At 38.4% G+C, this 23341-nt stretch overlaps 1 protein-coding gene across 21 annotated transcripts in view; it reads left to right on the forward strand.

Annotated features, from left to right (window-relative positions):
• CLASP2 (cytoplasmic linker associated protein 2) overlaps positions 1–23341 on the forward strand; it is a 146223-nt gene that overhangs the window by 39959 nt on the left and 82923 nt on the right. For all 21 annotated transcript variants that reach the window (XM_058832630.1, XM_058832646.1, XM_058832636.1 and 18 more), the window contains exon 8: positions 17647–17793. In XM_058832630.1, the coding sequence (XP_058688613.1) occupies positions 17647–17793 (147 nt within the window). The remainder of the gene's footprint in view (positions 1–17646; positions 17794–23341) is intronic.

The following is a 23341-nucleotide window of genomic DNA, read 5'->3' on the forward strand; positions in this document are numbered from 1 at the left end:
TAAAGAGTCAAAGCTTGCAGCTTTTAAACAACCTGAGTACAAAAATGTTTTCCATACTATATTGATAGTCAAAATGAATACATATTTTAAAAATGTGGGTATTGACATGATTTAACACTTGAGAGTTTTAAAAAACATCGTGTTGGTATGCTTAGGTATGTGGGAGAAATACAGGTAGGACAGGAAGATTTGTCCTTCCTGCCACCTTAGCACACCTGGTAGATTTAATATTTTACACTTCTGAGTGTGCTAGAGGGGATCTAGTGAGAACAGTCCCTTTTTTCTTGTGTTACCTTTTTATTGAATCTGATCTGCGATGGAATGATACAAGAGGAGGAGGAGAACAAGTTACCATTAGGGACTGACAGATCCTCTTGGAGGGCAGATGAGATGGAAAGCACATTCAAACACTTATGGATGGAATTATTGGGGTAGGATGTAACGAGGAGTATTAAAAGCCAACATATGAGGAGGTACCATGTCCAACAAGGGAACTGGGCAGGAATCTTAGTGCTTTTGCTTGATGAGAGTGGCTTATAGCCTTAAGTAATACCCCACTGCTAGCTTGCCACTCTAGCTGACCTTGGATTTTTTTATTTTTTACTCTCAGACATGTATAGTAAAGTCAGAGATCATTTCTTTAATGTGAATTACGTGAATGACTGAGCTGCTATGAAAACCTTGGGATTTGTTTATGTTCATAATGATGCATATTAAAAGAATCATATCAGGATGTTTGCCAATTGAGCAGTATCTTATGTGTGCTGCTAGTTTTGCCCTTTCACTCCACCAGAACTGTATGTAGCCTTCCAAACAGGAGGAGATTCTTTAAAGCACCCCCCCCATTTTTCAGCAAGTGAATGTTCATTTCTATGGAAACAGAACTGGCAGCCAATCTCAGCACTACAAAAGCACTTGTTTCTGCTGCCTGAGATTTGTAAATACTGTTTTCTCTAAGAGAATTCAAGCAGACTCCTGTATCAAATAGTAGTGTCATTATTGAGACAGGGAATTAGAATAAACGTAGGGAAACTATTAATACTGAGCTCCCTGCTGCACTCAGCAGAATGATTGAGCTGAAGATAAATCGTATATCTCTATTTAACCTGTGCACTTTTTCCATTTTAATGTTTAATGGCTCAAAGGACTGGCCTCACAAACACAAAACTTAGGATATGTAGGATATGTGTGATGTTAGTATCATGGTGTAAGAGAGCTGTGTTATGGGGGATAAAGATGCAGCTGAAATACACATTCTCCTGGGAAAAAAAATGACCAAATAAAAATCCATAAGCACTAGCGTGTATCTGTTTTTCCACATTACACTATTGTTTTTTATTTCCCTTTGCTGTTTTCTATTTGGAAATATAGTTACTATGGAGACAGTGACGACATACTCTTAATAGAGCTCACCAGTGCGGCACAACATGAATATATATCATTTGGGAATACTGGTGATAGCTGCCATGATTATTTTATAGAGGTTTTGAGCTGCATGTGTTCCTTTGGCTTGCTTAATGCAAGTGGTCAAAACGTAGCCACATCATTTTCAATTTCGGCTGCTCTTCCCGATGGTTCATCATTTTAAATAGGAAAATTTACTATTTTATTTAGGAAAAAATAGGAAATTAAGTGTACTGATCAGTTTAAGCCCATTTGGAAGAAAAGGGCGTCATCAGGCTGATGCTTCCACCAGTTTTAAGGGATTTGACTGAGTTCTTGGATTATTATTACAGGGAACTGTGTCCTGCTCCTTTAAAGTGTCTGGTTCTCATGCTCTGTGCAACAGCATATGCTATAGTCTGCCTGAGTTTTGAACTTTTCTATTGGCAAGACTAAATAAATTGGTACTACTTACTTGCTACTCTTTTTATCACTGTTGGATTGCAGTCTCTACCCTCAGCATGTCACCCAACACGTAGACTGGGGTACAAACTCTGATCAGCGTCTCAGGCTCTGGGCAGGCTGTCACTGATGCTCCCCAGCATGTACTGCACGCATGCTTTGGAAGCAGTTACTCTTTTAAAGTTGCGGAGGGGGTTCCGAACAAGTCTTCCCAAAACTCAAACAGGCAGCAGCTTTCTTCAGCGGAGCCCTTGCCTACTTCCTGTGGTTTTACTGTTTCGGTTTATTTCGTGTTATGTTACGTTTGGGTCCATCTCTGTGCTGTGGCGTGCTCGTCCTTTACCGAGGCGGCCGCTACTCCTCTCGCTGCCTTTTCCGTGCCGGTGCTGGGGGCCGAGCTTGCTCCGGGCTGCGGGAAGTGCCGGGCGGCGGCGGCGGGACCCGGCGGGCCCATGGCGGCGGGGGCGGAGCGCCCGGGGGGCCGGGCCGGGCCGGCGCGGAGCTCCCTCGCAAGGCGGGACTGCTATTTTGAAGCGAAGCGGCGGCTGTAGCGGCAGGGAGCCGGCAGGAATCCGGCCGGGACCCGCCGCGCCCGCCCTCCCGCCGCACCGCCGGGCATGATGGCTGTGGGGGACGGTGAGTGGGACCGCCGTGCCCGTGCGGGCCGGCGCAGGGCTGCGGGGGGCTCTCGGCGGCCCGGGCGGGGCGAGGAGGTTGGTATGGCGGGTTGGCATCTTGGGCTGACGGGCTTGGCTTCCGCCCGAGCCGGGCGCTGGGCGATGGATGCTGCTGCGTGCTGCAGCCGGAGGCTGCCGGGCCACCGAGCGTGGCACCTCCAGCCCTTCTTGGAATTTTAACCGTGCCTGGGTTTTAGGGATGCACCGTGATCTCAATTATTTACTACGCTGGCAGATTCCGGTGTGCATTTTTATGTTGGCGTTGTGTTTACCCCTCTCGCCTCGGTGTTACTTGTGTTGGCCACCTCTGCAAGATAAGGCAGAATTTACTATACTGCTTTGTAAACAAACCCATGTTAAGCTTCCCTGTTATGTGAAGAAATTCGTACTTACTCAGTATAGTCATAAAAGAAGAGCCTTGCTGCTAGAGCTGGGGATGTATATTTAATAAAGACATGGGATGTTACTACGTTTCCTGCACTGCACAGTGTATTGTTACACAAACCAATGGAAAGTAGGTCAGTAAAGCAATACAGACTATCTGGTTGTGTTTTCGTTAAAACCTAGACATATGTTTTATCTTTATGTCACCTCTTGGGTTTGCATGTCAGCCAGGTTCTCTGAGCTTAATACCTTGATGACTTTCTATATACGTATTATTATTTTTAGAGAGACTTGAGATGCATTCATTGGACTTGCAGCAAGTTTAGGGATGAGGTGCGATGGCTGTGCTTTTGCAAGTGACTGTATATACAGATTTAGATAAAGAAGATGGTTTATAAAGATAACAGATGAAGATTAAATCTTTTATCTGAATTTGCTGAAACAGTAGTTGTAAGAGTCCTCAGGGAGACCTTTTACTGAGGCGACCTGAAATGTGTGTTTTTTACTTAGTTCTTTCATATGTTAGAGACTGAAAGAGATAATGAGTGTGTCCAGAGCAGTGAAATTATGTCTGGACTGTACAGTCTTAAAAAAACAATTTGGGCGTTTGTATTTTTGTAATTTGCAAGGTGCAAGGGAAGTCATGGTCTTTGTAGAACTGAATAAGGTTCCAAGCTCACTCCTGCTGAGATTTTTTTTTTTGGGAAATGTTTTTCTTCATCTTTGTTTCCGTCCTGTGAAGCAACATAGCTCTTCACGGCATGAATTGTGGTAACTTGCAGAATACAAGTTGTAGCATGTTAAGAAATAGCTGCATTCTCTAGGCAAAGCTGTAGGATTTTTGTCATTCTGTAATGGTCGAGGTTTATAAAGTGAGGGTGGTTGCAGAGCTCTCTTCTGTATAATTTAATTCGTCATTAACAAAGGCACTAAGAACAAAGTACTGTTCAGGCAGTCAGCTGACATTCTGTGTAGGAGCTTTGAGCAATAATGCCAGATACAATTAACAGTGTGTAGGATGATTATGTAGCTGTTGGTCTCTCTTAAAACTACTGCTTACCACATTTACAAGGATTTCAGTCTTCTGATGTTGTGTTATGAAACTGCAAGGGAAAACAAAACCTTAGTTACTATTAAGAAAACTTCATAATCTTTTTTCCTAAATTTAATGATGGTTTGGCTGCGGTCTTTTGTTTTGTAAATATTCTGTATATCCTAATATGTTTGACATAGAAGAAAATGTTTTAAGGTTAGTGATTTTGCAGCCTTTGAGAGATGTCTTTTCTTGGCAAAATGTCACTTTGTTGTGGCCAGTACGTATGTTTAACTTAGTATTTGTGAGACAAGGCTGAAGGCATTGTGCAGATACTCCAGAGAACAGATACCTTTACTTGTCTTGGTTTTCTCACTTAATCAGCCTAGATGCGTTACACAATTGCAGAGTATGTTTGGAAATGCTATTTAGAAGTGGTAATGTCAATTTTATCTTGAATACAAGGCATTGGCTTATTGAAACCTTTTGGATTTTTTTTTCCCCAGTTTTCTTAAGAAGAAATGTAAATAAAATGTGATGCTTAGCAGTTGAATCTTAATCTGATTTCTCAAGTGAAGATTAAAGGGAAGAACCAGATTTTCTGTTTGCCCCCATGTTAACTGTCTCAAGCTTTCCAAGCTATTGTTGGAAGAATGTAGAGGGGGGAAAAAAAATAATCCTGTGCTTGTGGCCCAGCAAACAAATGGACCGTAACTTCTACTGTACTGAATGCATGCCAGTGGGAAAGCATGCACTGCCTCAATCTTAAAGGCATGTCACACACTTGTGAGTGGAGGTCTGTGTTTGCTCTGCAAGTTGTGGAGGCTGCTGAGGAAAACCAGCCAGGTTCCTCGCTCTGGTTTCCTTGTTCCTTGGAGAGGATAATGCATTTCTGCCATTATCCGTTGGTAACCAGATTAGGCTGCTGAGGAGGTGGCGACCAGAATCACAGTGCGCACATCACGTTGCGTGTTCTCTCCAGGGTTTGTAATTCAGCAGCTTCCTCTGGTGTTTCCTCACCTTTTTGGCAGTCTGTGCTATGTTACCCTGTTATTTCATAGGTAAGGGACTGCCTTCATCCCAGTTGAACAAGGTAATTAGGATAAGGACAAAATTATCTGCCTAAAACTACAAATGGCCTTAAAGGGAAGATTAGACATAGGTTTTCTTAAGATGTACTAAACATATTGCAGTACCAGACATAAGGTATTTGAGGGCTATCTAAAAGCATATAATCAGCTTTGTAAGAGGACATATTTGGTACACACATTTATTGCACTAGTGTATACTAAGTATACTGTTTTGTAAATGAATAAGCGCTTCTTTATTTTGTAGTGTATTTTTATGTAAATGGCATACAATGCAGTGATTTTCATGACTTTAAGCATTTGTCAGATTTTAGGTGATAAAACATATGTGACTAGTTTATGAATAGGAATTAGCCTTCTATCTTACTGCATATGCATATCAGATTTTGTGTTTTGTCTTCTTTCAAAATACTTGATTAATGTATGCATGGTCCTAAAGCATGAGAACAATTATCTTCCATTCCCTGATGTTCTTCTGAGGGAAGGCTGTAATCTAAGTCTTTAATCTGATTAACTAGTTTCTGTGAAGTGTGGGTGCTCTACAGCTTTAATATTTTACTTTTGACTGAAAAAGGGATTGGACATATTAAAGGTACAGAAGCTATAGTGATGTTTGAGACATTAGCTTGATTTAAAATATATATGTTATTTTAGTGCACGTGGATTTCTGAGGTGTATTTCTGATTTTTCTTATCCTCTGTTTGGAGACTTTTTAAACCAACAGAGTCCTTTGAATGATGATAATAAACCAATTGCTACATTGGCCTAGAAATTGGTCAGGCTATAACTGTGGTGCTTTGTACTATTCAGAGCTGTCTCCCGGGTGTGGGAATATAAATAGCAGAAGATTTTGTGTGGGATAGGAGAGTATCACTTCTTCCCTTTTCTGCTCTTGTTTGGGCCTGTGATTTCTTTAACAGGCTGACTGCACCTGCACTGGTTCCTTTTCCTGTAATTGCTCCCCACCACTCCTGTTGGGTTACTAGCAGTTGGTAGGCACATTGGTTTGGGAAAGGGCTTTACTCACTGTGCCTGAGAGAGAAAGGACAGGTACCCTGAGCTGCAATGTCATTCCTGTTCCGAACCAAACCAGTGCAAAGCTTCTTTTTGCAGTAAGGTCATATGATACTCCTAGTGATTAACATAGATTCTGAGTTGCGTTTTGTCTATGAAGTGCAAGTACTGTTGCTAATAGCAGTAAAAGAACAGTAGGAAAGTGAAGCAGCTGAGTGGGAGAGGATGTGCAAACAAGCCAAGGGCTATATGAAAAGACACAGAGAACGGATGAGTACAGCAAGGTTCAAGACTGATATGAATACAAAAAATAATTCAAGGAAGAGTTCAGGGTGCAACTCAGAGTATTTTTTACTTAAAGCTGGAAACATATGACAGACACTGTTGTTTTCTCAAAAGCAGCATAGCTTCTAGAATGATAAGTGCACCTGATTTTTTTATATATTCAGGGGTAATTACAAATTTTGTCTTTCTGTTTCTAAATGACATTTTCAAAATGTCAAGGAATTTTGTGGGTGGTGGTGGTTGTTGTTTTCATTAAACATGAAATGTGAGTTCACTAAAAATATTTCCAGATATGCTAAATCTATAATTCAAAAATGTTGGTTGTCTGGAGTACTGGAGTTAGTTTTTATTAGTTTTTAAGAACAAGTTACATAATAAAAACAAATTCCTTTTGGTGTTTTCTGTTCTATCTGCATGTTTTTGATTATTCCAGTAATATTACATGTTTCTTGGTTGTTTGGTGGGAGGCTATTATTATTATTATCTTTGAAGGTACATTTTGAAAAAAAAAATAAAAAAAACCCAAAAAACGTTAGAATTGTGAACAGCCACAGGAGAAATTTAAGGCCTGCTAAGGGTTTGCTTTGATAGATGTTGCAAGAATCTTCCACTTGACTGATTGGATATTTGCCTTGCAGGGTTTATTTTCATCTTTGTTATCTATGAAATATATGGCGCATTTTCTTACTGTTACATGTTATTCTTAATAAAGTCTTCCTGTAGTAAATACTGGTAAGCAAGAAAGCTACATTTGGATTATTTCAGTGTCTGAAATGCCTTCAGAGGTGGAGGGTCTCCTGTAATATTGACCTGAATCATAAATTCCATTCTGTATATTGTATTTATAAAAGCATCTTAGTTTTAAAGACTTGTGTTTTGGATTTCGTGTCTGCTTTCTTTGCCCAGCACGTTCATCAAAATACGTATTCATAGCAGCAGCTGGAAAGAGCAGTTGATAACTTGAAAGTGCCTTTTGAATACCAGCTGTGTGTGTAGACTTATACAAAGTAGCTACAATTTAAAACTCACAGGAGTTTCCCAGATATATGGAGTGTAGACAACAGGATTTTCATGGTACCAGAATTTCTCTGGTACCTCTTCATGTGTGTTTAATTGATGTGAAAATTCTTCTATTCAACTGAGAAACACTTAAAAGCCCTCAAAGTTATGGACAGTTGGAGCCTGAGGAAAGGTGAGAAGGGCTGAAGTTGTAGAACAAAACTCTTTAACAGCCTGCAGAAGAACCTTACTTTCTTTAAATTAGATATTTTTTCTTTCATCAGATGTCAAGAGCTCCATGCTGTTCCATGATTGCCTAAGCAATGAGCTCGAGTAGATTTCTATTCGACAAAAAAATCCTTTTATCATTATGGATTGTTTTGTTTGTTGACCTGATAAAAGTCCTGTAGTCAATCAACTTACACAGTGTGAGGTTTACTGTTGAACTTAAAGGTCAAACTTTCTACATTTCTGTGTAGATTGTTTTTGTTTTAAATTTCTTTGCATTGTCAAGTTGATTTTTACAAACTCATTAGAAACACTGCAAGAAACAGTCTCTGTATATTATTTAGGAGTTGGATCGTGTTCCCACAAAATTAGAGAAATGGCAGCTACTAAAGCTGCCTAGCCATATACCAAGCACTTCAGGTTTACCAGATCTGGTGTGTTTTTTTCAGCTTCTGGCGTGCTGGTGGATGAGAGACTGGACATGAGTTGTTAATGTGGGCATGCAGCCCAAAAACCCAATTCTGTCCTGGGCTTCATCAAAAGCAGTGTGGTTAGCTGGGCAAGAGTGGTGATCGGTTGAGTAAGTTCACAGGAGGCCACAAAGATGCTCAGAGGGCTCGGGCACTCCTTCTGTGAAGACAGGCTGAGAGAACTGGGATTGTTCAGCCCTGAGCAGAGGAGGCTCTAGGGAGACCTTACAGCACCTTCCTGTACCTAAAGGCAGCCTACAGGAAAGCTGGAGAGGGACGTTTTACAAGGACATAGCAGAACGGCTTTAAGCTGAAAGTGGTATATTTAGACTGGAAATTCCTCACTTGAGGTGGTGAGGCACTGGAGCAGTCTGCTCAGAGAAGCTATGAATGCCCCTTCCTTGGAGGAGTTCACTGCCAGGTTGGATGGAGCTCTGATCAACCTGGTCTGGTGAAAGGTGTCCCTGCCCATGGCAGGAGGGTTGGAACTAGACAATCTTTAAGGTCCCTTAAAACCCAAACCATTCTATGATTCTATGTTAAGAAGTCCAGTTTGAGGAGAGCTGAGCCTCTTAAAACCACCAGTTTTATTATCCACACGTAAAATGGCAGCATTGAGGGCAAAATAATTTGCCATATATTCTTAATCTCTACTTCTGGCTATGTGAGGCAGAAATCAGGTGGATCAGTGAACTGAAAGGCCATTAACAGCCCCTTTCATTCTGTGCTGTGGTGTCCATGTTTTCATGTGCAGGTATTAACTTTTAATTCCTCAATGACATGGATCTAAAATTCAGAAAAATAAATCTCAACATTTTATCTGCTGTGTTTTATTTATCAGTCTGCCTTGCTGTCTTAGATTTTTGCCATGCAAATTGAGTTGTACATGCAGAAATTGGCCACACTACGATCTAATGCAAGTATTAGCTGCTATCGTGATCTCTCTAATGGTAGAATTACATTTGTCATTGTCACGCTCTAATAGTAAATCAGTTTAAGCTCTCTGTTTGTAAACTTCCTCACTGATGTCATATATATCTGTTGCTCCTTCCTTGTCATATATACTTGTGATATATGTTAAAGATCAATGAACATGGTACTTATGAGTGCCTCTCCTACCCTTGCTGTGATGTAATTGATAGTTTGAAGATTCAAGTCATTAAGCCCAGGTACTTCTGTGTGACTGAATTAAGTACTGGAAAAGTCCTGAACTGAATCATTCTTCAATGGATATCAGTTGTTTGATTGACTTAGTGTGCAGATAGGTAAATATGATGGTCCTTTTTCTCTACTTTTCTGAACTTAAAATACATCAATAATAGTTTATGGATAGTGGTTTCTAGATAAAATGTATTTTTGTGATAAATATATTGGTTTTAAAATAGGTCATCAGATTCACTGAAGAAAATGCTGGTGCTATTGAGAATTGGATACTTGAGGTACAGGCAAAAGGAATTAGTGAAAAAAGAGATAAAAATACTTCTGGAGCTGCAATAATAAAGACGGTAATTAAACCAGGCCTACTGAGCAACGACTGGCTGTTGGCTTACAGAATATTTTAAATGCAAATAGTAGAATTTAATACTTCAAGAAGATACTTGAAGTGACAGCTTTTTTAGAAGGCAGCTTAAGCAACACAGTGAATGGTTTGGCCACAGGTGGGGTCTGAATTCAGACAGGCTACAACAGTTAAATAAACCATCACTTTTTATAAAAGTTATGAGTCTTTTATATGTAAAGTGGCTCACAAAAATTAACCAGGCATCAAGTAAAAGTTCTGTTACAGCTTTTTCTTTCTCTTTCTTTTTTTATCACAGTTTTAAGTGAATTACCTGCTTTTGTTTTAATCAGTGTCTGGGTAGGGAAACTCTCTGAGGGAGTACTCAGTCATTTAGCAGAACTCTTGAGTGCTTCAGAAGATACTGTCTTTCTCAGCTTTAATTCTCATATTTCATAGAGAGAGCAAAACATTTGTGCTATGGTAGGCATGTTTTACTTTGTGCTAAAATAGAGGAGTATCCCATCAATTTCTGTATTACAGCTAGTGACTCATCCTGTGTGTTTAAAATGTCAAATACTTTCAGCCTTTGATTTCATATGCAAGGCAGGTCTGTGTCCTTTCTACACCTTTTTGCCTTTCCCCTGCCTAAAAGGCACCTGACTTGTTAACATTTCAGCGCTGGACATAGTGCAGTGTTTTCCAAATAGCATGGCCTAGAGCAATAACATAGTACAGATGTTGAAGAGCAATGACTTTACATAGTTTTATTTTAAGTCTTGCTCCTTAGTCTTTAATCCTATTTTAGGTGTTGCCTTGTCATGAATTTTGGAGAACCTCTTTATCTTTCTCTTCCCCTTGTACTGAAAATGATGCTTTGTTTACTAACAGGTTGTAGACTATTAGATGTTGATTCAAAATGCTAATGGATGTGCCTCAGGAAAGATGTAAATAGAGTGAAACTTGATGATTTTAGTGATATTGACTGCATATTCAGTTTTGTTAAGTTTGCTGGGAGTAACATTTAGGAAATGTTACACATGTATAACAAAGGAAAGTTCAATTGCAAGAATTTAGAAAGGACTAAATAATTTATTAATAAAATTAAACACGTGGACTATGATAATTTTACAGATGCTCTAAAAATATAAAATATGGCAAGATTTGCAGAAACTCTTAAGCTTGAATAGGTAAAAATTAGAAAAGTACTTAGGTTTTACAAGAGATATTCTAGAATTAAAAGTGGTAATGAAACTTTGCTTTGGAGCAAAATTAGCTCAGTTGCTTATTTGAGCTTATTGCAGCTTTATTTGAAACCTGTAGTTAAATCTTGTTTTTCAGCCAGACAGTAGTATGATAAACTGTAAGACTAACTTACCTTTGCAGTTAGGAAAATAATACTGGGGATATGTTAATTTTTTTCTGAATTAATCTTTTTTGAACAGTCATTCATGAAACTATGGAGCAGAATGGATAAACTACTAATGTCATTAGAGTAGGCCTGTACTAAATTTAGATAATTATTGTGGCATGTGCTATTGCCACTCCTAAATATTTCTTTTTTAAAAGTCTGTAAGGTCTAGTATCTTCTTCCTCATTTTTCTTTTGTCCTATTTGTTGAGGGTCATGTTTTTAAAAGAACCAAATGCGTACACCAGAACAAAAAAAACCAAACAACCCCAAAAGCAGGCGTGAGCCTCTTTCAGTGCTGTAACTGATCCATGGAATGTGGGAGAGCTGAATATTGCTTTGCTTGTTAAGTTAGGGGAATTTTATTAAAATTTGAGATCGGATCACCAGCAAATTTAACTGATAAGTATTTGCCTTATTTCTGTCACTGACTCTTGCTCTCCTTGTTTGCTGCCTTTTTGATTTCTTTTTTTAAGACACTAGTTCACTGGAACTGCTTGAAAAAATAGCCTGTGAAGAAATATGTTTGGTTTAAGAAATTTGAGGGATTTTTGAACCAAGTTTTGTTGCTCTTTAGACACTGTTCTCATTGGTATTTTTTCTCGTCCATTCCCTATGAGGTTACTGCAGAAAAAGGAGTCTTTTTTTATAGGGATTTGAGATTTTACTGATGAGCATCAGCATATATTGCACAGAAGAAAACTATTTCCCAGCACTGAGTCATTGGTATACAGTTGCTTCCTTCAGGAAGGCAAAGACGAGTAAATGAGGTGACATGAAGTAAAGTTTAATCCATCGGCAAGTGGTCTCTCGTTACTTCTGTGCCTCCACTGTTCTCTGGAAGAGCCATGCTCCATCATTGTGGGAAGCATGTGCTCCATCATTTGTTTGGGCACAAGAATTTGTCTTCTAATGGTTTAGGATCCCAAGACCTGCTGTGGCACAGGGAGAATACTGAGGAGTGATGCCTTTATGGTAAATCTGAAGCTTCTTAGATGTGATTCATCTGTCCAGCCATAGGCGTCTCGTGCCACTCAAGGTGCCTTGCAGTATCCATGGTAGCCACACGGAGCAAGCAAGCATGACACGAGACCTGCAAGAGATCTGTGGCCTTCTGGAATGTCAGCTGGCCACCAGACAGGATGCCCAGGACTGTCTAAACTGGTTTTAGATGACTGTGCTTAGGCAAATGAACCTTGTCCTTTGTATCAGGACAAACAGATTTGGACTATATGGAATGCCTGATGCGTAAGAGATCAAGTTCTCACTAAATGATGTTGGGCATTGGCTTGAAGTATGGATTAGAGGGATCAGCTAACTTGATGCATGTGTAGTGCTTGCGGCTTCATTTTCATGCTTGACAGAAGTTGTTGTAGGCCGCACCAGTTCATCTGGAATTGAGCTAATGATCCACTCCCAGATGTTCCAAGTAATTGATGCAGTCTATGTTTGTAAGTCACTGAAGGGAGACTGGCAGTGGGTGTCTTGGTAGGCACAGAATGGGGAAGTGACTTGGAAAATGTGAAGAGTTCATCTACTTGTTTTTTTTTTTTTTGCTTAGGCAGGATTTTGCAGTTGTCCTCATAAATATTTTGTGGTGTGAAAGAAGAAGTGTTAACAGAAGATAGAATGCACTTACTATCTGCTAGCAAAGCCTGTAACTACCAGTTATTGAAGAAAAATTGATACAAATGTCTTGAGCAGAAGTCATTTTAAAATCCTTTTTATTAAATATGTAAATATTAAATATACTGTATTCTCTGGTTTGACTATTGTCAGTCTATAGTAAAATACTGCAAGTTGGTATTTACAACCCTATTTGTGTTAGATGTGTTAGATGTGTTAGATGTTGCTACTGAAACCAGTATCCAGATTTACCTTTGCTGACAGCTTTAGTTAAGTGTTACTGCAGAGATCCAGTTTTTTCACCCTTATAATGTCACTTGAGGATCTGCTTAAAGTCCATTAACTTCTGATTTCCTGCTGCTGAATAGCACAAGTAGAATATAGATCTTGTATTTGTACTGCTGTGTAGGTGATACTGATTTAATTTTTCTGTTATTGACTATGACTTAGAAAGTGTTAGATATCAGAATGCCACATTAATTTTATGACTCTTCAAACCAGTTAAGGTCAAGGCTTGAGTTGCAGTGACAATAAATGTATTCTAATTTAATCTTTGAAAATAAAGTGTTTTTTCTCTCTGGATAGGAAAAACTTTAGATTTCTCTCTAGGTTCTCCTTGTCACTGGATACATCTTTATGTTTACTGGATACATAATTACTTCTACTGCTCTATAAGCAAATCACAGTAAATAGATTGTTTTGAAGTTTAAAATATTTGGGGTACTAGAATGTTCTTTGAATATCAAATTTCATTATAAATGTTTATGCTTTGATCTCTCTGAATACTTCAGAAAATGTACACTACATATTTGTGATCTGGCCCCCAAGAGTAATGCTGCAGGGCAGGAAGAGAGCACATATATTTTGTTTATTTTTAGTTCAAATGGCATAGTTTTTTTCTTAAGAATTTTAGTATTTAATGCTCTGTGATAGTTCAAGTCTGCCTGGATTTAATCTTCAAATAACTTTGGTAAATCATAAGTTCAGAAAGTGTGGTAGATGTTGGGTTCTGATGTGTCCTGCAGGTTGGTTTGGAGGGTCTTTTACTGGAAAGATTTCTTACACAACTCTTGAGAGGTTTTATAGAAAGGCACAGCAGTTCATGGATAGCAGTTCACTTGGTGTGCTGTACCTGCAGAGCATCCTCTGTGGTGCAGATCTCTGCCCTTCATTAGAAAACGTCTAATGCTTAATTTTTGAATCTTGAGTTCCTAGCTTTCTGAAGATCAAAACATTTTCTCGATTTTTTCCTTACTCTGCTTTGAAGTTGTTCATCTGGAAGAGAATTTGTACCAGAGTGAGAGCATTTGTTGCCCCTCAGGTTTCTTCAGGAGCTTTTGGCAGTACTAGATTCCAGGCTCTTCTCTGTACGGTTCTTCCAAAACTCCTTATCCACTATGGTTTAAAGTAGTACATATCAAGTACAACAACACTGTAGTGAGATTTAACTGTGGCTCAGGTGTCTTTAATTTACTGTGTTTTTCCTTTAAGATGTTCTCTGTGTTGCTAGCAATTTGTACAACTTTTTTATTTTTAGTACCTTGGAGCTTTGTTTGAAAACGTGGTTGGGCTAATGCTTTCTCAGCTGTCAGGTGTATTTGCATATGCAAAATTTGATACTGTGAAAGTGTTAAAATGACCTAGAATGAAAATTACCCAGTGGTTTTAGAATGAAACAAGTTCGCATTCATCAGATGGCTTTGTTTGAAATACCAATTACATTTAGGCTTTTATGACTTCTGTTATAGGAATATATTTTGTTTGTAGTCTGCATAAAAATAACATTAGAGGCACAGTTTGATACTGAAATATAGCCATCCCCATGCTCCGTGTGTTGGCTGTCAGGAGCTCCATCCCTGGTCCTTTGGCCAGCCAAAGGCACGTAGTAAAGCCAGATTGAGCGGAACTGCTCCTTGATTATGCCCTGGGGAGCAACAGTTACGACTGGAGCTGGGCTGCTCCATGCTGAAGTACATGGAATTGCTTTTACAGGAGCTACCACCAGCAAGTGGATCATTGTAGATGAGTGAGAGCACATGGAAGGTGCATTGTAGGGGAAGCAAATATAATGCTCTGTTTTAATGAAGTGCTATAAATACAGACTTCATGTTTTGGATCTTCAGTGTAAGGCATATTTGTGAAAATGGAATGTCCCTAAAGATCACTTGGGATTTTGATGGTAAATCCTAGGGAAATAAAAGTGTAAAGGCCTAAAAGGGTGGGAGAAACCTCTGGTTTCTTTAAAAGACAACATGAAATTTTCCTGCTTATGTTTATTTAAAAAACAAGCAAATCCAGTGCAAATCCAGCTGCATTATCACTTTAGCTCTAATAGAGTTCAAACAGATCCTTTTGAGCCGTTAATTTTACATGGTTATGGTACTGTGCGGTCATTTTGGAAAACTTCAGGTAACTGTACAGCAATTTTTAATTTATTTTAACAGAAACTATGAAAAGTGGTTAAGAACATGCATATTTTGGTGGTTGAAATCAGTGTAACTTAAAAGGCATTTATTTTAAAAAGATAAGTTTCATGTGGACTGAAAACTGTATAAAACTACTTCATGGTGTAGATTTTTAATCCAGTCTTAACAATCTTTTAAATGTATGCCTTTAACTAGGCAAAGTAATTTGACAGTATTACTAAGAACATTATTTAATGTATCTTCTAATATATACTACACGTCAATAGGTTGAAACATTTGCCTTTGCATTTTTTTCTGAAATTCTGTTTGCACATTTTGGGGTTGAGCAGTAACTTCTGCAATTACCCATCTTTGGTACTCCTACATAATGAATTGTTTGGTGAAAATAAAATTAATTTATCTGAGTCACTGGTTCCCAAAGTACATAGTTGTTTGGGGTTGTCTGGATTTTTCTTGATTAGGAGATTTTGCATAAATGAGCAAATGCTCGCTTTCTATTTTTAAAATTGTATTGCAAATAACTTTATTGTTTGAAAGGCTTGTGCACTATTTGCATATTAGTGCTGCATTGTAGAGCTGTTGGGTAGTAGCATGAAAGTCTTGCCTGTTTCTTCATCAGATTTGAAAGTGCAGCAACAGAACCATTTTTATTTGCAAAGCGTGTTTTCACTTTTAATCTGTTTTCATGATTCCATACTCACGTGCTGGTGTTGATCTGTTCATGCTGTTAAGAAATCTGCAAAGTATTTTTAATATCGTTATTATTTCAAAATTACCTGTAATGTTGCGGGTATCCTAGATAGTAACCCTTGCCATTTACCCATCTATGACAGTGTTAAAGCCAATCACTTAATCTGGCCTTTGTATTAGTGGTTTTCCTTGCTCAAAATCTTGATGTCTGGTTCTATTTAAGATAGTGAGAGTAAAAGCATCAGGAATCAAAATGTATTCTGGCTCAGCCCGTATGCTGAGCGGTAGTGCTGTTTCCATGGAAACACACAGGACAGTGAGGGGGAAGGCTGATGCCTTTTCCTCTGATTTGGAGAGTTTACAGATCCAAACAATCACTCTTAGCAAGATTCACTTAAAAATCAGTGTTTATAGGAGAGGAGGAAATAGTGTTAATGAAAATGGTTAATATGCATCAGTGTTTTTCTTGTGATGATTTGTTTCTTTGATCATGAAGATTCATTAGTGCAAAACACAGCTTTTGGCAAATGCTAGAAAAATGTACTAACTATAGCATCAGTGATCTTGGACACATTAAATGCAGGGTGTTCTGACGTTCGATGGTGCTGCAAATGCTGCTGGACAAAACCCTGCTATATACCCTTTAGTGCAAGCTGCCTTCCTCTGGGAGGCTACATTGTTAAATATAGTTGACATTTCCCTGGGAGCAAGTTCTGAATAAGCAAAGGGTAAACAGTTAACCATTCCACAGATGATGAAGCTTTGCAATTAATTTATTATTTTTTTTACAGATGGCAGGTTTTAGAGCAGGTAATATGCTAAATTGGTCTTTCATTACTGTAGTGCAGCTGTGTCTCAGCCTCGCCCATTTTATTTATTGTAGGAACCACAGGCTGGTGTGTGTTCTGTGCTCAAGCGTATAGATAAATCCTTCTTCCCTAACTGGGTGGGGGAAACATGATGTTCTTCTGTTGGAATATGTTGGGGTTCTTTTAAGACACAATACTTTGAGTTTAGAATGGAGACTGTTTAGTCACTAGAGATGAATTTCTTTCATGATTAAAAATACACAAACCTGAAATTATAGGAAAGAGGAGTGCAAGCCCCAGAATATTGTCTGCCTGTCTAATTTTTTTAACGAAGAATTGGAATAGTGGCAAATACCGTGTGTGGGAATGAATTTATTTGCATGGAGAATTTTCACCTTTTCCTCTGGCGTTGGCTCCCAGAAGATGATGTCACCTTGCAGCTCATTGGTTGTGCAGCACCTAGTGCAGGGAAGGGAGAGAAAGATGCCGGCACAAATCTCAGTGGTGGATCTAGGGTGTTTGCGAGCAGATTTTGATAAAATCTTTGATTAGTATTAAGAATTTACTGCATGTGGCCATGTGAGGTGCTGGTCCGTCCTAAGGTGAGGGGATTGAAGAGCTATCAGAGGAATGAGGCGACTGATCTGCAAGAGGATCTGTGATTGTAAGTTGAAAAATCTGGGTGGAAGGAAGGAGACAGGGAGTGCTAGTTAGACACATTGTGGGAGGATGTGTAGCAGAAAATGCATGCATGAGTGAAAGAAGGAAAAGGAGAAGCATTTTTCTTTGGTAGACTGGAATGATAAAAATTGTATTAAGGGCTTTCCTTTTGGAAAAATATTAAGAAATGGTTAAAAAAATTCAGTCTGTGCAAAGATATTTTCCCTTTGTGGGAGTGGATGTGTAGGATTCATTTTTGTGCTCACTTCTACTGTGGTTAATTATGAAGGTAAAATAATATCTTATAAGAACTTCAGCTGTAGAAAATGCTGTTTGTCTCCCATTGTCATTTTATTCCTAGGTCGGAGACTGGACAAACTGATAAATATTTGTATTTATTTATGCATTTTGTGAATTTGCATGAAACGTGAAGGAAAATAGTTGGTTAGGAAATAACACACCCCATTCTAATAGCTTATTTTTATTTAACATATCTTTTTCTAGACAAAAGCTTTGATGATGAAGAGTCAGTGGATGGAAATAGGCCATCATCAGCTGCTTCAGCCTTCAAGGTTCCGGCACCTAAAAAGCCAGGAAATCCTTCAAACAGTGCAAGAAAGCCAGGATCAGCTGGTGGGCCTAAGGTTGGAGGTAATGTAAAGCTATTCACATTCTAATCAGTGTTCCCAGAAACCTTGCCAGAGTAGGCACAAAACAGAGAACTTTGGAAGGTGATGTTTAATTCATGACTGCAGTATTTTTGCAGAGCTGAGAACAGTAAGGGACCCTGTTTTATGTAATTATTCATCTGTAAAGGTGTGTGCATGTCTGTCTGTTTTTGTGAGTGTACACTGAGCTTACTAAGGTCTCTGATATTCTAAATAAAATTAATGTCTGGAGATATCTGGAGATAGCATTTATGTTGGTGAAATTAATATATATATATATAAATATATATATAAATATATACATATACATATATATATATATATATATATATATATACACAAATATACATATGGGTGTCTTTGCCGGAATGCACACTGTACTTTCTGTATATATAAATATCCTGTGAAATTCTGGAGAAAGTCTGTGTAGATGAAATTTTTACTGTAGGTCTGTACTGTTTCACGTGGCTAGAGAGGATTAGCCATCACCCAGAGCTCTCATCAGAGGTGTACATTACGTCTGGATGACTTTTATTATTATTATTATTCTTTTAACTGTCAGCATTGTGAAATTGGTTGTGAAAGATAAAAAATGAGGGCCAAAACCCTGGGCAGGATTTTTTTGCATAGTATGGCTTCAAAGCAGTGTAATGAGGAATGCTTAGTAATTATGATCTTAGAACAGGGAAATCCGCATTTTTTTAGGGCGGGGGTAGTCTAACAAAAGCAACTGTTTACTGCTGAAGAAGTGGATGCTTTTTTGATGGTTCATGTACACATTCAGAAAAAATACATGATTCTGTGGAAATACACCATACTTCAGGTACAGGGTTTTTATGAATAAGTGGTTCTTTTAGTAAGGGGTTTTTGTAAGAGTAATTATTCTGTGTTCCTGTTCATGTAATCCTGTATGTAATCTGCAAAACAAATATAAAATTTGGAAGAAGATATACAGGGCAAACAAGCTACCTTAAGTATTTTCACATTACTAAGATACAGGTAATGTTTTGAAGATGTATTGTTTTTCAATTGTGATCTTAAGAATTCCTAATAAAATGAAGATTTCCATAGGGCTGGATTAACACTGTCATAGTGTAACTGAGAACTGATAGTAATATATATCAGAATAGTATCAGAAAATACCACCTAAAAGATTCCATAATGGAAATTATCTCATTGATATTTATTATTGTTGTTATTATTACACATAGTAAGTATTATAAATAAGTAAATATAAATAACTAATTACAATGTCATCTCCTTTAACCTGAAGCATGCTGTTTTTTGCAGACAAGACTAATATACATAGTACCAGAACCAAATGCTTACAATTCCTGTTTATTTCAATATGGGCTTTTAATAATATTTTATTAAATATAGATGGTTTTTAATGTAATTGTTTTTTTACATGTAGGCTTTTCACTTTACATGCTCTGCAGTAAAAACATGGAGATACAAGGTGAAGGGAGATAAGAACAGAATAACCACTTACTGATTTTTCAGTTAATCTAAAAATACAGTGGTAAAACAGATTAACACCCCAAAAATTATTACACTATTTTTTCTCCTTTTTCTATATTGCCAAACTTAAAAAAAAATTTAAATTAAACATGCCAGAACAGAGTACTATGGTCATTCCTTGCTTTAGATCATCTCCTTTCAACTGTGGAAAATATTGGGGTGTGTTTATATACCCATCTATTTCCCCTCTTTTTTAATTCTGTACTGTATCTGTAGTCAGAATTTTAATAGAGTATTTGCAAATCCTGCATCTTCTAACCTAATCAAGAACATTAGTATAGATGCCAAATGTATTTCTAAAACAATAAGGTCATAGTCTCTTCCAGAAGTGAGGAGTTTCCTGTGGTAATATTTATATGAACAATGACACTAGGTCAAACAAGAGGTCTTGGGCAGTCCACTGTCCCATCTGACAGTGGTCAGAAACAGCTACTGAGTCATGTACAGGAACAGAAGTGTCTAGAGACACGCTGTCATTATGGGACAAAATGCTGGGTTTGGGAAGCTTTATTCCACAGAGAACCATGGTCTTTGGAGAGTCCAGTCAGGGCATCTTGTTCTGCTTATCTAAAGACTTCCTGGATCTTTATGACTACAACAAAACCTTGATGCTCTTTCAAATCCAATTTCTGTAGGATCTGCTTTGCAGGTGCCTTAAGGACACCTGAGATTTTCATCCAGCCTCAAAATTGCCATCTCTGTAGAGTAAATTTATAGTTTTGGAAGTTGTTTGCTCTTGCTGATGTAGTAAGGCTCTGCTGTATCCTACAGTCCCAAATCCTTGTGCTCACCACTGCATTCCAAGTCAGTAGTCAGTGGGCGTGCCATTTCTCGCCTTTTCCTCATAAGCACTGGATGGGTATTTCAGGCTTTCACTGCTCACCTCGTGCTTCTGCCACCTGTTGGTCCTGCCTGTCCCTTTTTTCCGTCTCCCCATAAATCCATGCAGTTCAGCCTTGGAGGAAGAGCTAGCAGCAGCTCCTTTAACAGTGTTGCTTTTTATTTCCCTTCCACAAAAATATCCAGTCATGTAAGTGACGTGCAGTTGAAGCAGGTCTTTTACTGCAGTTTGTCCTCTTCAGACTTCTGTGACCAGGCAGAATTTAGTGCAGATAGAAATTGTGTTGAGCAAAGGCTGAGATTACTGCAAGTTCCATTCATTTAAACTGCCTTTTATATTTTAAAGGATCCCAGAGATCCTTTTCGTAGGATGTTACTTGACAAAGGTTTATTTTCCTATGAGCTGTAGACAACAAGCTACAGATTTTTTTCCTGGGTCCAGAAAGGATTTGAGGCTACCTTGTCTTGAGACTAAGAAAATGGAACTCCTTAGCCATGCTGCCAGCTTTCTTAACTGCTGACACGTGCTAAATTGTACCTCAGATGCCTGTGTGCTTGGCTTTTCATTAGATACATCATGGAGATGGTTCTTAATGAAGAAATGGGTAATTCCACCATTGCCCAGATATGTTGTTCAAGTGAAAGGACCCATCTGATATTCAGAAAAATAATTTCTTACTGTTTTGGGCATTTTCCATTTAATGTAGGAAATGTACTTTGGTGGCACTGGAAGTGCAACATCATTGTCCAGGAAGGCAGGTGAAACAGGTATTTATATGAGCAATAACAGTGTCCTACTCAACCTGGAATTCTCTCTCCTTGTGCTGGGAAAGACTGTGCCAGACATTTTCCTATTAGCAGCTGGGATGGGAAGACTTCTAGAACTTGTGGATTTGCTGACAGGTGTACTGGATCAGGCAGCCACAGTGGTTTACTGCCCTGGGAGTAAAGAATCCAGCAGGCTGTTTCTCCTCTTGTTCGGAGATGTTCAGACGCTGAGCTTCTTGTTAGTGATGAATGAGAAGTGATAGGTCTTCCACTTAATGGGACAGTGCTTTGTTTGGCATATTTCTTATTCTGTGGTCAGATCACTTCCCCAGTTAGACCTTTGCCAGCAAGCACACAACTGATCTACTTTCTTCTGATACACTTGCTCTCAGCTCTTCATTGAGGTGGTAGAGCCTCTGGAAATAGCTCTTTGCTCTAAAGCCTTCTTACTGAGGATATGCACTCTGTGTTCTGCCCTTGCAGAAATGGATACTCAGGGGATTTTTCTTGGCAGTATGGCAAAAGTAGCTTTTTAATCGTGACACCATAATTTACAGTAGAAAAGGACTTGAGTATGTCAGCCAAATGAGCTATATTCCTGTCCCTATTCTGTTGAAGATCTCTTATGAGAGACCTCTTACCTTGTCTTTGGCAAGTTCTCTTGCAAATGTGAAAGCTCTGTTCCAAGTCTTCTAGGGAATTGCCTGCTTGTATACTATTTGGAAACTTTATGTAATCTAAGTATTAGTAGGAAACCTCAGGCTGCCTCAACAAGTCTGGCATACTCTCTTTTACCAAAATGTCAGTTTAGGCCAGTAGTCTTTAAAATGGGTTAAATGTAGAAATGGTGATTCTTCAGAAGAGCCATGTGGCCTTTGGAAGAAGTGCTTGCTGATGAAATATAATCATGACAGAAGTTTGTGTTAACTTTCTTCTGTATCTTTTCATAAAAACCTCTGTGGGACGGGAGTATTATTCTTGTAATTTGAAACAAGGTGAGCTTCATACTTTTTGCAGCATTTTCAGCAGGAAGATACTGCATGATGCATTTTAGTCTATAGTTCTTTGGGTTTTTTTTAAATCTTTAGTACACTGATGAGCTGGAAAAGTTATGTATTTGGTTATTGTTTGATACTGACAACATTGTTACACTTTGTGAAACAACATATCTGTAGAAATCAAGTAACTGGAAAACCTGGTTAAACCAGGTGAACAGTTTGGCAGAAGAAGGCTGTAAGAACTACAGTGACACCATACATAAAGGAACCGTAGGAAGCTGTTCCCAGCTTTAGGAAATTTTAAGTTCAATTTTTGTATCTGTCATTATGCTTTTTTCCCCTTCTCAATAACAGACATACATCTCTTTGTTGAAAAGTATTAAATGGTGCTTATTTGCTTTTTTTGGCTCAGTTTCCTAGCAGAAGACATTTTGGACCCTTTAGAGGCTGTAGTATGAAAAAAATTAAATGAAAAGGCTCTGCATAAAACAAATGTGAGGCTGACAGGTGAAATCTCAGCCAGTTGAAGTTAACCTCATTAAAACTACATGTTGTAGTTAAGAAACATCTGTGTTAAAAGGACTTCACTAATTGTGGAACTGTAAATACACATTGTTAGTGAATAGGCTTGAAACAAGATAGACTCATGCTCACTGTATCGATTGTCTCCAGACTCAAGAGAGTTCTATGTTCACTTGTACAAAAAACAAAACAGAATTCATAATCTATGCCCACAAGGGTGTCTTTTTTTAAATTTTGAATTCTGCAGAAAATAAGTTCGTGAATGTTTCCTCTACTATTCTTGTTAGCCCTCATTAATTGATTTGCAAAGAGCTGTATTTGTTGTGTAAAATAAATTAGGAATTTTTGGTTTTCGTTGTTCTACCCTCGCCCTTTGTATGACAAAAGCTACTCTGAAGTAATGTTAGTCATCAAAGCACCCCTGACATTCTGTGGCACTTTGTTTCCTTTTTGATTTCCAGGTGATGGTGAAATTCAAGGGTTTTTCTTCAACATCCCAGCTAATAAGTCTTTTTGTCATTCTGAGCAGCCTTAGAGATTAGCCTTGGGTATCAGTCTGAATCAGAGTATTTGCTACAGAATGCCTGTTTGCTTCTTTTTCCCCACAGTTAATGTCAATTAACTTCCATCCCAAGAGGTCCTTGCCCGTAGAACTTCTGGATTGCAATCCTGTGGTCATGAACTGCAGCTATTTTAACCTAATCCAGAGTTCAGGGAAGTAGGAGGACTTTAAACTTTCTGTGTCCTCTGAGAGTTACTGGATTTTGTTGTTTGTTTCCCTGAATGGCACTTGAGTTTAGGGTTCCCTTTCATACGATCAGTGCTCTGTTCTCCTTGGACCATGGTAAATGGTTGTGTAATCACTGGGGTTTGCACTCCTGT

Source organism: Poecile atricapillus, chromosome 2, assembly GCF_030490865.1.
Source record: "Poecile atricapillus isolate bPoeAtr1 chromosome 2, bPoeAtr1.hap1, whole genome shotgun sequence".
NCBI classification, from domain to species: domain Eukaryota; kingdom Metazoa; phylum Chordata; class Aves; order Passeriformes; family Paridae; genus Poecile; species Poecile atricapillus.